The 15,293-nt window shown below is 47.4% G+C and overlaps 1 protein-coding gene across 1 annotated transcript in view; it reads right to left on the bottom strand.

Moving 5' to 3' along the window:
- Positions 1–227: 227 nt before the first annotated feature.
- LOC126175448 (UPF0489 protein C5orf22 homolog) overlaps positions 228–15,293 on the bottom strand; it is a 100,957-nt gene continuing 85,891 nt past the window's right edge. The window contains exon 3 of the mRNA XM_049922251.1: positions 228–574. Within this exon, the coding sequence (XP_049778208.1) occupies positions 445–574 (130 nt within the window). The 3' untranslated portion in view covers positions 228–444. The remainder of the gene's footprint in view (positions 575–15,293) is intronic.

The raw sequence follows: 15,293 nt of genomic DNA, 5'->3' as shown, positions 1-15,293 counted from the left end.
ACTTTGTCATTAGATAACAAACCACTCTATTACTAAGTGTGAAAGTTTGTCACAGGTAAGTCCAGATAAGACTATATCAAGTGCAAGTTTTAGTCGGTGCTTGACTGAGGGTTTCCATTTATCGATGTTTGGTTATGTACTGTACTGTACAATGCTGGTTTAGGGATAGAGAGGCTGTGGCCATAGTAGTTTCTAGATAAATTAGACAACATACTCAAGCACAACATTCCTTTACTTGTCACAAAAAAGAGTACATTAACTTACGATTATGCTTACAAAATACCATTCACCAAATCCCCGTGACTTATACCTAACATCAGTCTTTTGACAGGACATTGTATAAAATTATGCATGGTAAAAACTACTAATGCTGACGATAACCGTCAACCTCATACGAAACTAAATGAAAAATGGCATGCTAGCTAGTGGCAGTCCTCCAGTCGTTCACTGGTCTCCCTCCTCCAGGTAGGCGAGCTGCAGCTTGACTGGGGAAAACTTGAGGCGCAGTTCTTTCAGCACCGCCTCCTGAATGAAGTCCACGTCCTCTGGTGGGCAGTAGTCGTCCTCACTGGACCTGCGGACAGAGGTAACGGAACTGATGTCAGCAGGGCTTATCTTCAGACGGGCAAAAATATTTAAACGCTAAGTGCATGTAAAATAAAGCAGGATACGAGATGCATTAAAAAATAAAGGGAATTTGTTTTTTGGGGAGAATTTTATTTATTTGTCCATATCACTGATACGCCCTCCAAATAGTCCCCATTAGATTTTATACGGGAGAGGAGAAATTTGTAGTACAATCTGACCAAAAGAAGTGATCAGTTGGTAGGACACATCCTGAGACATCAAGGGATCACCAGTTTAGTACTGGAGGGAAGCGAGTGGGGTAAAAGTCGTAGAGGAATACAGCAAGCAGATTCAGAGGGATGTAGGTTGCAGTTGTTACTCGGAGAAGAAGAAGCTTGCACAGGATAGAGTAGCATGGGGAACTGCATCAAACCAGTCTTCGGACTGAAGACCACAACAACAGATTTTATACACATATTCCAGTACTTTCTCCAAGCTCCGAAACACTTCCTGAACTGCCGGCCGGAGTGGCCGTGCGGTTCTAGGCGCTACAGTCTGCAGCCGAGCGAACGCTACGGTCGCAGGTTCGAATCCTGCCTCGGGCATGGATGTGTATGATGTCCTTAGGTTAGTTAGGTTTCATTAGTTCTAAGTTCTAGGCGACTGATGACCTCAGAAGTTAAGTCGCATAGTGCTCAGAGCCATTTGAACCATTTGAACTTCCTGAACTAGATTCTGGAATAGCTTTAAGCTCTCTCCTCGACGCATGTTTACTCTCATCTATGCTTGTAAACGATGGCCCTTCAAGGCATTCTTTATTTTTGGGTACAGAAGAAAGCCACATAGGACCATTTCTGGCGAATATTAGTGAGCACGTAAATACAGTAAACAGAAATTTTACTTAACTTGTAGCTTTCTACACGAGTTTCAAAGAAACTTTAAAAAAGAAAAAACAGCAGCGAAATCCACCTCTGCAAGAAGCAAAAGAGCGTTGTGCAGTGTGAGGCTCCCGCTAGTAATGCACGACCAAACTGACGGAGACTGACTAAAACTGAAGACTGGGACTGAGGGCGGGCAGCCACACTGCCGCTGGCCATCCTATATTGTGGCGGCAGAGCCGCTGAAGGCGTGGCTCAGCAGACGCACATCATTGTTATGTTAACTGCCGATCTTGACGGACGATCACAGCACCTGGGTTGATCTTGACTGTCAAAGCAGAAGCCGATACATCAAGCCCACTATGCTTAACATGGACAAGTCGGCCTTCTTTAAAGTTCTTGAAACGCCTAAGTATTGTTGCACGCATCTTCGTCGTACGATTTCTGCAACTTTTCATTAGTTTCAGTGCCCCTGTGGTTTAAACGGACGCAGAATTTTGTTGCGCCGCACTGCTCCCCTCTTGTCACATCCATTGCTAGGTAAACGAAATGCAAAGTGTGTCTACAAAATAAGGCATTACTACCAACCTACCGATACGAAAGCGGTGCTGCCTATGAATATTACACATAAATTCTGCTCTTTCTAAATATTCACAGCACAGATAGGAAACATTCATAAAAGGTACAGGGAAAAAACTTTTGTACATCGACAAAGACGGAGGACACTGGGTCTCAGCAATATGCTTAGATTTTTACCTTATTTGTGCACTAGTCATTTACTGGTGTACTGACTTATCCCGGAGTGCTGTTGCCTTAGGGCAAATTATCGCCAGAATTCAGATGTTGGAGCGCAACATACTAGCAGTTGCATTACAGGCAAGGGCAGGTAAGTTTAACAGGTTGAGTATGTGTGGATGGTTTTCGAAGATGCGGTTGGTCTGCGATGCAACTGAGTCACGCACTCTTGTTAGGCTTCTGCTTATGGTACAGGCAGTTTCTTCATGGTACGATGTCGGTTAGGGTTTGCTCAGTTACTTTCTCCTGCTGTAAACCGATGTCTTTCGTTTCGGCTATCACAAAATAGGCTAAATCAAATTAATTTCAAACATGAGAGCAAGTAATGAAGATGTAAGTCATGTGCTATTTCGCATCAAAGACAACAAAATTCCTTCAATTCGTCTGCTTTGTGGTCCCCAGTCTTAAAGTTAAGTTTATCACTAATTTAATTTTAGTTACATCTCATTATTTTTTCTTTGGTTTACTGTCATTTCATATTCTGTACCCATTATACTGTTCATCACTTTCTCTATAGTCCGATATTTCTTCATCACTTCCACTATGGACGACAAAATCGTCAGCGAATCTCCGGATCTTATCATTGGTACCCTTCTGCTGTGAGTTTTAATCACACCCTTGCCACAATAACAACTTTCAGAACTGTTCTTTCTCACGTGTGTTCTATATCGCAGACATTATACAAAGAACAAATTCGTTTGCGTAACTATCATCCGCAGCAAACACAGATATATTCATTCTGTAAATAAAAACCCCCTTGTTCTTGCTGTACTGTATTTTATTTGTTCTAGAGTATGGGCGCATTCCGCCTTCTGTTTTAAGGTATTTTTAGTGGAATCTAGAATGATACAGTTTCCTCTCATCCGGTGACATGCTGGAGGTCGCTCTATGATTTCACTCATGAAACATAAGCACATTTTCATGTTACGAACATTTTTCTTCAGATATTTCATGTTCTATGCGCTAACTGCTGTGGAGCACTAGTAGTCTTCTGTCATTAGTTGTAGATATTTAACCAAGAATTGTGATTTAAAGTCGTAACTACTGTGTGTTCACTTTATGTCTCTTTGTGTTTGGTTTGTTTACGTACATGCTGCCAACCTAACGAAGTACACATTGACAAGTAAAGTCTATTCATTTCTGTTCTGTGTGTGTGTGTGTGTGTGTGTGTGTGTGTGTGTGCGTGCGTGTGTGCGTGTGTGTGTATGTGTGTCTGTAAGTAAATAACTAGAGAGAGAAAGAGTATGTATATGTGTGGATTATTATGCAATAGCTGTCAGAGAGTGGCTAAAAGTTTCGGTATTCAGTGGATTTGAGTTTTGGTTTTAATGTTTTGTGGAGGGGTTCATGGACGGTTGTGTGGGTAGTTTGTGATTGTGTTCTCTTAGGTGTTCTGTAAATGTGGATCAGTTTGTTCCATACTTCCAGGCACCCATGTGTTCTCCCTATCTGACATGAAATATTCTGCCTGCTTACCCTATGTATCTGCCATCACAAGTGTTACACAGCAAGTGATATACACTCCTGGAAATTGAAATAAGAACACCGTGAATTCATTGTCCCAGGAAGGGGAAACTTTATTGACACATTCCTGGAGTCAGATACATCACATGATCACACTGACAGAACCACAGGCACATAGACACAGGCAACAGAGCATGCACAATGTCGGCACTAGTACAGTGTATATCCACCTTTCGCAGCAATGCAGGCTGCTATTCTCCCATGGAGACGATCGTAGAGATGCTGGATGTAGTCCTGTGGAACGGCTTGCCATGCCATTTCCACCTGGCGCCTCAGTTGGACCAGCGTTCGTGCTGGACGTGCAGACCGCGTGAGACGACGCTTCATCCAGTCCCAAACATGCTCAATGGGGGACAGATCCGGAGATCTTGCTGGCCAGGGTAGTTGACTTACACCTTCTAGAGCACGTTGGGTGGCACGGGATACATGCGGACGTGCACTGTCCTGTTGGAACAGCAAGTTCCCTTGCCGGTCTAGGAATGGTAGAACGATGGGTTCGATGACGGTTTGGATGTACCGTGCACTATTCAGTGTCCCCTCGACGATCACCAGTGGTGTACGGCCAGTGTAGGAGATCGCTCCCCACACCATGATGCCGGGTGTTGGCCCTGTGTGCCTCGGTCGTATGCAGTCCTGATTGTGGCGCTCACCTGCACGGCGCCAAACACGCATACGACCATCATTGGCACCAAGGCAGAAGCGACTCTCATCGCTGAAGACGACACGTCTCCATTCGTCCCTCCATTCACGCCTGTCGCGACACCACTGGAGGCGGGCTGCACAATGTTGGGGCGTGAGCGGAAGACGGCCTAACGGTGTGCGGGACCGTAGCCCAGCTTCATGGAGACGGTTGCGAATGGTCCTCGCCGATACCCCAGGAACAACAGTGTCCCTAATTTGCTGGGAAGTGGCGGTGCGGTCCCCTACGGCACTGCGTAGGATCCTACGGTCTTGGCGTGCATCCGTGCGTCGCTGCGGTCCGGTCCCAGGTCGACGGGCACGTGCACCTTCCGCCGACCACTGGCGACAACATCGATGTACTGTGGAGACCTCACGCCCCACGTGTTGAGCAATTCGGCGGTACGTCCACCCGGCCTCCCGCATGCCCACTATACGCCCTCGCTCAAAGTCCGTCAACTGCACATACGGTTCACGTCCACGCTGTCGCGGCATGCTACCAGTGTTAAAGACTGCGATGGAGCTCCGTATGCCACAGCAAACTGGCTGACACTGACGGCGGCGGTGCACAAATGCTGCGCAGCTAGCGCCATTCGACGGCCAGCACCGCGGTTCCTGGTGTGTCCGCTGTGCCGTGCGTGTGATCATTGCTTGTACAGCCCTCTCGCAGTGTCCGGAGCAAGTATGGTGGGTCTGACACACCGGTGTCAATGTGTTCTTTTTTCCATTTCCAGGAGTGTATATCTGCTTTCTGGTACATGTCTATGTCTTTTGTCAGGTTTGGGGTGCATTTTTGGATACAATTGTCTGTTGTGTACACCTTATAATGCAAGAAAACGATCACTGAAAGTATCACAGTCTTTACACGAACTTAGGAGTGATATCTTAATTGAGACGCTTTGGCGAGTTGTTGCGTAAACAATTAGAAGCAGGCGCAATCGCGTGTTTCGCTGTGAATGGACTGTTTAAACGGCACAAAGGCAGTCTAATCTTGTCTGGGCCTTCCTATCGACGCTTACCGGGTGCAGCGGCGCTGCCATGGGTGAGCAATGAATAAGTCGACTTCACTTTCTGTTGATCGTTTCAAGACTACGTGTTACGAATGTATGGTGATAACTTAGAATTTGCTTAATAATTCCGCAGCAGACCGACGTTAATCATATTGGCCTGTAATTTTGCGGGCCCACTTTTATTCTTCTTACATACGGGAGCCATCTTCGCTTTTCTCCAGTCGTGGGACACTTGGAGATTCGAGATAAATGCAAGCTGAGTACGAGGCCAGTGCTGAAGAATGGTTACTGTAAAGCCGAACCATGACCGAGCGGTTCTAGGCGCTTCAGTCTGGAACCGCGCGACCGCTATGGTCGCAGGTTCAAATCCCGCCTAGGGATGCCTCTCTGAGCTAGGGATGCCTCTTTTATGTCCTCTATAGAGAGTCCGTGCGATGTCATGGGCTTTCTGACGCTGGGCTTTGCGATCCGTGATGTGTCCGACCACAAATATTTTAGCCGTAGGTTTTTCAACGGTCAAAGGAAGCTGCAACAGCGGGGGGAGGCTCTTCTGAATAAAAATATACCTTCGAATTTTATCCACACTTAGGACTGGTTTTCTATGTAGTACATATTCATGTTTAAATGTTGTTTTGATTTTTTATTCTTCCTTTTCCTTACTTTTATCTTTTTTTTCTACAACATTACAGCAGCAAATGATTAAACTTCTTGTCTCTTTTTACGGATTTTAATTTCTCATTCAGTTTTTTTGTAATAAAATCAGAGAATTTAAAAATGACCTTAAATCCTTATAATGTCTTTTAGCCTTTTCTTAAGATCTATATATCTTTTTCTTCTTTTTCGAAGGGGCAGACCAATGGGGTATTTTTAGCTTCAAATATAGCACTTACAGCGTCCTCATTCAGCTTACACAGCAGACTAGTTAAGCTTTCTATGCCAACCTTGGACAGAATTCGTGTTCCTGTGCCTCTGGTTAAAAACATTACACATTTCATGTGGTATACTTGAATTTTCCATCCACTGATTCGTCATATAGAATTTCATGACGTTTCTGCACAGGGCATTTCATCCATTATGACGATCCACATTTCATCAGCACTGTTTGGTGGAAGACGTGCGACTGCAACAAAAATGAGGAAGAACATGGGACTTCTTCTCTGGCTCTGAGCACTATGGGACTCAACATCTTAGGTCATAAGTCCCCCAGAACTTAGAACTACTTAAACCTAACTAACCTAAGGACATCACACACACCCATGCCCGAGGCAGGATTCGAACCTGCGACCGTTTGTATTGTCCTCCACAGAGGATGGTTAAAGGGATACTGTTTCTATATATTTCGTTGTAGCAATTTCAAAGCGTAGCACTACAGGTGCCAGACAGGCATCTTATTTTTCATACCATAAAAAAATCTTTCATGTGTATTTTGACTTTTGTCTGGGAGCAAAGCAAATAAAACAAGAATTGCCCTGACCTCTTCTTCTGTGCTTCCGCTGTCAACGTGTATGATGTACAGCTGTGTGAATTTTATTTAACATCTGTCAAATATTCCGCCCATAAGAAAAGTTCTATATTCACACAGGATATTTCCTCTTCTTTACAACAGAACATCGGAATTATTTTGTCAGGAACAGACCGATCGTCAGTTTTCGAAAAAACTTGACCTTAAGTTAGTTTCAAAAAGTCGTCACTCAGTCGGATCTCCAAACCAGAGCCGGTGTTGTGGGCCGTCCCAATAGCTTCAGCTTTCTTGCTTTACAAAATGCAGTCTTGGTGTTCTCATAATTTGGCATATTTGCGACAAAATGTAAACCTTTATCTTTCAGGAGTTGGGCTTCGTCTTTCAAAATTTGGAAAACAATCACTGTCTTTTTTTTACAAGGGAAACTTCCCATCGGAGCACCCTCAGATTTAGTGGTAAGATGGCCCAGTGGGTAGAACGTGAAAAACTGAAGACAGATCAAGCATGAAACCAGCAAGAAGGTGTACTGAACTGCGAAAAAAGAAACAAAATTGAAACAGTGAACGGCCCAAGCCGAAGATGAGCAGCATCGAGTGATTTTGAATAGCGATGGCGTTGTGGTTATGTGGTCACAGTGTTGGACTGCGTGGTGGGAGATACGTGACCAACTCTCCCTCGTGTCCCATATTTTTTCCCCACAAAATTATGAACTGTACGTCTGATCATTGACGTGTCTGTTCGCTGTAATCAAATTTGTGTCTGTGTCATGGTGTAACGTTCGTCTGCGACGGCAAAGTGTAAGGGGGCTCCAGACGTGTGTAGCTCCTATTCGTTCAGCACAAGTACCAGGTACCACATGGGGACTCTTGTATTCCGTTTTGGAAGTTTTGAATCTTGGATTCCTTTGTTGTGTCACAGTTCACACCCGTTTATTTGTTGTTTCTGTTTCTGTGAGAGGTCTATGCGGCATCTCGCCAGCTCTCGCTATTCATCACATTTACTTGCGGCGGCAATGTATTCTTACAACATGATTCATATCCTATAACCACTGTATAATATGACAATTGCCAAGACTGTGGAAGGAGAACAGACACATCAGCGACCGGACGGAAATTTCATAATTTCGTGAAAAAAAAATTGACAGGAGGGAAGTTTGAACACAGATCTCTCGCCTCGGCTCAAACAACACGACCACATAGCCACGACGCCATTGCATTCAATTTCGCTCGATATTGCACATCTGCAGCTTGGACCTTTCACTGTCTCAATTTTGCTTCTTTTTGCACAGTTCAGTACACCTACTTACAGTTTTCGTGCTTGATCTGTGCTCCGTTTTTGACAGGCAACCCACTGGGCCATTTTACCACTAAATCCAAGGGTGGTGCGATGGGAAGCTTCCCTTGTCAGTGGACTTTTTTTCCGCCGTCGTCCATTCTGTTTCTTAACCTGCACATCTGCTTCGTCAGGTGGGCAAGAATGTTGCTTTTCAGTGACGATTATGACATTTGCAATTTTTCTACGGCCTCGACACTTAACTCCGTTCGGAATTCACGCATAATCAGTTCGTATTCTCGTCACGTTTTGTCTGCACCCGATAGCGATGACCATTTTTGAGAAGATTCGGCTTCCCATTCGTTGTTGTACTTATTACAGTTACTCGCAGTGTATAGAACTCAAGTAGCTTAGGGCTAAGAAACTATACGCTAGCGAAGGCTGTTGGCGGGGGCACTGTCCGACTGACGGCGACGACACATCCGCTGCTCATGAACGACTGGCGTAAATCAGCAGTGGGGAGGGAAACCTACAGCGCAATTCTGCTTGGCCAGAAGTCCCACGGTATCTGCGGCACCTGCGACAGGGCCGTAAACACCGTGGTCGGAGAACCCACGCAGCCGTCCGTGGAGCGGTCAAACGATAGCACACTGAACAGCCAGAATATTATGAGCACCTTCCTAACAGCAGGTATATCTTTGGCACTGATAACAGCGGCGACGCGTCGTGGCTTGAGGCCTGGGTAGGTTGCTGGAGGGAGTTGGCACAACGTCTGCACACACAAGTCACTTAATTCCCGTAATTTCCGGGGAGAGGGGCGGACGCCATGTTCAATCAGATCCCAGACGTGTTCGATCCGAATCAGATCTGGCGAGCTGCGGACCAGCACATCAACTGGAACTCGCCACCGTGTTCCTCGAACCACTCCATCACACTCCTGACCTTGTGACATGGCGCATTATCTTGCTGAAAAATGCCACTGCCGTCGGGAAACATGATGGGGTGTACATGGTCTGCAAACAGTATAGGACACTCCTTGGCCGTCATGGTGCCATGCACGAGCTCCAGTGGACCCACGGATGATCACGTGAATGTTGCCCAGAGCACAATGGAGCTGTCACCAGCTTGTCTGCAACCAGGAGTACATGTGATTCTTTAATTTCTCCAGGCGTATTTTATGACGAAATAAATCTCGGTTGAACAGCCTGGTATGAGTGTGCAAAGGATACAATATTTCGGCAATCGTACACACGCATCGCGGACCTTCACCGGGAATACCGACTTGAGACTCTCATGGAGGTAATCCACAAACTCACCACAAGACTATACAGAAACTCCAGACATTCGCAGAACCCGTCTATTCTGAATCTGCGGAACTACGACCACAACCATAGATGGAAACATAAAAGACCAAAAAACATACTTGTAAGGACATAACATCTATGGCCAAGCATGCGCAAACATAACGGCACAGGCGAGCCCCTGTTAATCAGACGCCATTACTGGATATCCAGCTGAAATACACTGCCGAATAACTGGCACCACACAGGGAAGCCATACCGTACACTGCATACAAACAAGCTCCACACATCCCCCACACAGTGAGATGATCTATGGCCGATCTCCCACTACTGTATAACCATCTTGATTGTTCCAGGAATGTAGCAGCTGCCGCAACTGGGACACATCGCCATCGCTTGTCACGGTAATGATGCATGATACCTATAATAACAAATCCAACCTTGCATGAGCTATCGCAGCTAGTAAGCCACTACTGCTCTTACTACCCATCCCACTGTCGCAGAGGTTTTTTTCCCACGGCACGAGTCATGGCACTTTTTTCCCTCTGCTCTTCAAATCGCTAACCTCACTCGCGTTTCGTCCACTATCTATCAGCTGATGGACCGTGTTAATGCGTAGCCTTACCCAGACGCACGGACAACATCACAGCCCAGCATCCTGTGATCCACTTACTAGATAACTAACATGTTTACGGAGGTGAATGTAGAACTTTTGGTTTGGTCACCACGTTGGTGCGGGCGTGGAGGGGCCCCGTCTCCCGACCGCGTTGCCATCATCAGGTGCGCTGATGTACTGACCGGCGGTGGGCCGGCGCCAGGTATATATAGGTCAATCCCACTGCTCCCTCAGGCGCTTCCTATGAGTCGGTGCGGTCCGCGCCCCGCGCGCGGTCCAGGTATAGCATCCGTTCTCCCGCCGTCTGGGCGCTGCGTCCTAGCTCTTCTCGTTCAGGAGGGTCTGCCGGCACCGCTCTCGTTATTCTTCCCTCCTCCCCCGAAGTCGGTACACTCTGGGAAATATACTTTTTCTTCCTAATCCGGGTGATCGCGGGTTTCCACGCCCTGCTAAGGATGTAACCGCTGTCACGATTTAGTTGTGGCTCCCTTACTCTAATCTCTATGGCTTCTTTGGTGGCCCAGTCCCAGTATTTGGAAGTTTGTGTCAGGACTTTGATTTGGTCATAATCCATGCTGCTGAGTTCCGACAGACAATGCTCAGCGATTGCCGACTTACGGGGCTGTTGCAGTCTAGTGTGCCGTTGATGTTCTCGGCATGGTACGAATGGTCTGACCTATGTATACATTCCCGCATTGGCAAGATATCTGAAAACCCCCTTATTTACGTAGACCAAGGTTGTCCTTGACACTACCAAGAAGGCTCTTGGTCTTGCTTGGAGGACGGAGTACATGTGTCAAGGAGCTGTTCCCCTGTAAGACGACGGATTCACGCCCTCCCATCGGCGTGATGAAGAACGTAGTGGGATTCATCCGATCATGCAAAGTTTTTCCACTGCACCAACGTACAGTGCTGATTGTCACTTGATCATTTCAGTCGTAGTGGCCGATGTTGTGGTGTTAACATTGACACATGCATGGGTCGTCTGCTGCGGAAGCCCATCATTAGTATTCGGTGCAGTGTGTGTTCAGACACACTTATACTCTACTCAGCAATAAAGTCTGATGTTAGTTCTGCCACAGTTCGCTGTCTTACCAGTCTGCCCAGCCTACGACGTCCGACATCTGTAACGAGGGGTGGCCGCCCAACCCCACGACGTCTAGACGTGGTTTCCTCTTCATTTCGGTACGAACTGGACACACCACAGCAGCCCTCCAACACCCGACAAGTTGTGCAGTTTCGGAAAAGCTCGTGCCGAGCCTCCGCACCATCACAATCTGCCCTGCTTTCGCAGGCAGTCCGCCATTGTTGGACGACCGTGTTCGTTAGTGAGGAAGGAAATCCTTTCTGACCAGCGGGCCGCGGCTGACTTGCCAGCGGACCTGCCATCTCTTTTAGGCAACACTCGGACGAATGTGGTTAAAGTTTTAAAGTTCTGTGCCATGTCAAATGTTTTTACAAAGATTTTAGGGAGAGGATTTTAATTTGCTCACTGTGTGACAAGCTCGCCCATATTTTAAGTAAGTGGCCAGCCAATGACAATTTTGTGTGGCATTCTTGTTGCTATGTTTTCCCTTTCCTTCGGGTTTACTTTCTTATGTAGTATTTTCCTTCTTTTCCTGCTTTCTTTGAGTGTAATTTTCAGTTTTATTAGGTCTCTCCACATTCGTTAATTTTAATGTGTGTCAGGGCGCTGATGACCTCGATGTTGAGCGCCCATAAGCCCCAACACACACACACACACACACAATCTGCCCTCCGACAAACTCAGATATATCGCGCGCCTTCCCCATTATACACAATGACATCACCCTCACTGATACTAAATGCACCGTGCGTGTGTCTGACTAGCAGTCATTCCTCACCTGGTGACTCTGCTATCGCCTGGGCGGGTTTACATCGATAGTAAGTCGGTGGTCGTAATATTCTGACTACTGACATTAGTCTCTATATTTGTACGACTCTCCCGCATGAATTATTTTTTAAACACGAAATTTAAATCTCCAGCTTTCCTTTTGGTGTCTTCCACTACGACACCATACTGCTCTACGTGTAAGAACCAGAGGAAGGCCGTTGCAATTCGGCCGAAACGTCGGTTTTAGTTTGTTATTGTTGTTAGTTTTTAGCAATGACGCGGCACAAGACCCAGAAGAATTTTAATCACTATGCTCCACGAGTGTCTGTCGTGCTGGACGGTGGTACGAAACCGGCGGGTGCCACTTGGATGCCGTGCTCGGCGGCGCGTGAGCCGGCGGCGCGGCGCAGGTAGCGATCAGCGGGTCAGGGGTCGCCACCTGTCGCAGCGATCAATGGCGCGCACTTCTGGCCGTCATGAAATATTTATACAAACAGCGCCTCAATAGCGCTGAATATTTATGGCGGCGTGTAACTGAAACTGCGGGCCGCGCGCGGCCACCCGGAAACACCGCCATAATTTTGAGGCACGGACGAACGGGGGCGCCCGAAACGTGTTTCAACCCTCGCTGGCGACACAAGAGCTGCTTTCAATATTTTGTCGAACAAGGATATTGTGAGTGCACGTAGCTGAACTCCTGCATTAACAACGGCGGAAATCGATACTGCCATTTCCCTGCCGCTTCTCATTCAACTTGTTCCCCACGTTTGTGTGCCCAGGTCTTTGGGGTAAGGCGGTAGTCTATTGGTGGTAGAATTCGGGGCAAAATTGTGTGGAATGACAAATAACTAATTTTCAATGTCAAAAGCACGCTTCTCCACAGGAGGATTTAGTATTTAGCATCACGTCGACAGCCATGCTAGCGAAATGGCTCAGTGCGTAACACAAGAGTACTTCCCATCGAGTTTGACTGGGATTCAAATCTACTTCCGATCATCAAGTTTTGTATGATTCCTCTAAATCAATTCAGGCAAATACTGGGACAGTTCCTGCCTCATACTCGTCTCTCTCTCTCTCTCTCTCTCTCTCTCTGTCCCATATACATATATGGGGGGGGGGGGCAGAGAGAGAGAAATATTTATACAAACAGCGCCTCAATAGCGCTGAATATTTATGGCGGCGTGTAACTGAAACTGAGATATATGTTGTATGGAGAGAGACAGAGTGGCTCAATATACACTCCTGGAAATGGAAAAAAGAACACATTGACACCGGTGTGTCAGACCCACCATACTTGCTCCGGACACTGCGAGAGGGCTGTACAAGCAATGATCACACGCACGGCACAGCGGACACACCAGGAACCGCGGTGTTGGCCGTCGAATGGCGCTAGCTGCGCAGCATTTGTGCACCGCCGCCGTCAGTGTCAGCCAGTTTGCCGTGGCATACGGAGCTCCATCGCAGTCTTTAACACTGGTAGCATGCCGCGACAGCGTGGACGTGAACCGTATGTGCAGTTGACGGACTTTGAGCGAGGGCGTATAGTGGGCATGCGGGAGGCCGGGTGGACGTACCGCCGAATTGCTCAACACGTGGGGCGTGAGGTCTCCACAGTACATCGATGTTGTCGCCAGTGGTCGGCGGAAGGTGCACGTGCCCGTCGACCTGGGACCGGACCGCAGCGACGCACGGATGCACGCCAAGACCGTAGGATCCTACGCAGTGCCGTAGGGGACCGCACCGCCACTTCCCAGCAAATTAGGGACACTGTTGCTCCTGGGGTATCGGCGAGGACCATTCGCAACCGTCTCCATGAAGCTGGGCTACGGTCCCGCACACCGTTAGGCCGTCTTCCGCTCACGCCCCAACATCGTGCAGCCCGCCTCCAGTGGTGTCGCGACAGGCGTGAATGGAGTGTCGAATGGAGACGTGTCGTCTTCAGCGATGAGAGTCGCTTCTGCCTTGGTCCTTGGTGCCAATGATGGTCGTATGCGTGTTTGGCGCCGTGCAGGTGAGCGCCACAATCAGGACTGCATACGACCGAGGCACACAGGGCCAACACCCGGCATCATGGTGTGGGGAGCGATCTCCTACACTGGCCGTACACCACTGGTGATCGTCGATGGGACACTGAATAGTGCACGGTACATCCAAACCGTCATCGAACCCATCGTTCTACCATTCCTAGACCGGCAAGGGAACTTGCTGTTCCAACAGGACAATGCACGTCCGCATGTGTCCCGTGCCACCCAACGTGCTCTAGAAGGTGTAAGTCAACTACCCTGGCCAGCAAGATCTCCGGATCTGTCCCCCATTGAGCATGTTTGGGACTGGATGAAGCGTCGTCTCACGCGGTCTGCACGTCCAGCACGAACGCTGGTCCAACTGAGGCGCCAGGTGGAAATGGCATGGCAAGCCGTTCCACAGGACTACATCCAGCATCTCTACGATCGTCTCCATGGGAGAATAGCAGCCTGCATTGCTGCGAAAGATGGATATACACTGTACTAGTGCCGACATTGTGCATGCTCTGTTGCCTGTGTCTATGTGCCTGTGGTTCTGTATGTGTGATCATGTGATGTATCTGACCCCAGGAATGTGTCAATAAAGTTTCCCCTTCCTGGGACAATGAATTCACGGTGTTCTTATTTCAATTTCCAGGAGTGTACATTAGAAACCCCGCCAATGCTTCGTGCTTCGTAACTGCTAAATATGTATGGGAATTGGGATATAAGTCCTGATTTTCTTATCCCGCCCCCTCTCTGTCCATCATCACTTCCCCCTCTCCCTGTCCATCTCCTGCTCCTTTCTCTCTCTTTCCATCTCCTCCTCCATGTCCGTACGCCCCCCTCTTCGCCCATTCCCTCTTTCTCTCTCCCGTTCCCCTTGCGTTAGCCAACGACAACTTGATTGGGAAGTGTAGTCGCTTAAAACTGATGGGTAAATCGGCTGGGATCGTTGGTATAAGGGGTATGAAAGAGACCTCTCCAGTTGTTAGATCCGTAACGATAGTAGTTTCAATGACAGTATTTCGCATAGTTTTAATCTGCATACGGATGGGATTACAAAATTTGGCGCGATACAGATTCCGTGGTGGTAGTCTAATCATAAAGCGATAAGCCACACAAAAAACTATCGTATTTTCTGTTAAAACCGACTGCTGTGAAGATACAAAACAATACATAGTTGTGCAAACAATTTTTGTTTAAAATTATAAATAAGTAAGAAGAATATATGTAGGAGAAACAGTTTGTCTAGCGATTTCAATGTCCTGCTGTCGTAGTTAGAACTGACTGTTTGAAAGAAACAGAAATCTCTCATTTTCACAACACAGC

Source organism: Schistocerca cancellata, chromosome 3, assembly GCF_023864275.1.
Source record: "Schistocerca cancellata isolate TAMUIC-IGC-003103 chromosome 3, iqSchCanc2.1, whole genome shotgun sequence".
In the NCBI taxonomy this organism is placed as follows: domain Eukaryota; kingdom Metazoa; phylum Arthropoda; class Insecta; order Orthoptera; family Acrididae; genus Schistocerca; species Schistocerca cancellata.
This window is presented reverse-complemented; position numbering and strand designations above follow the sequence as displayed.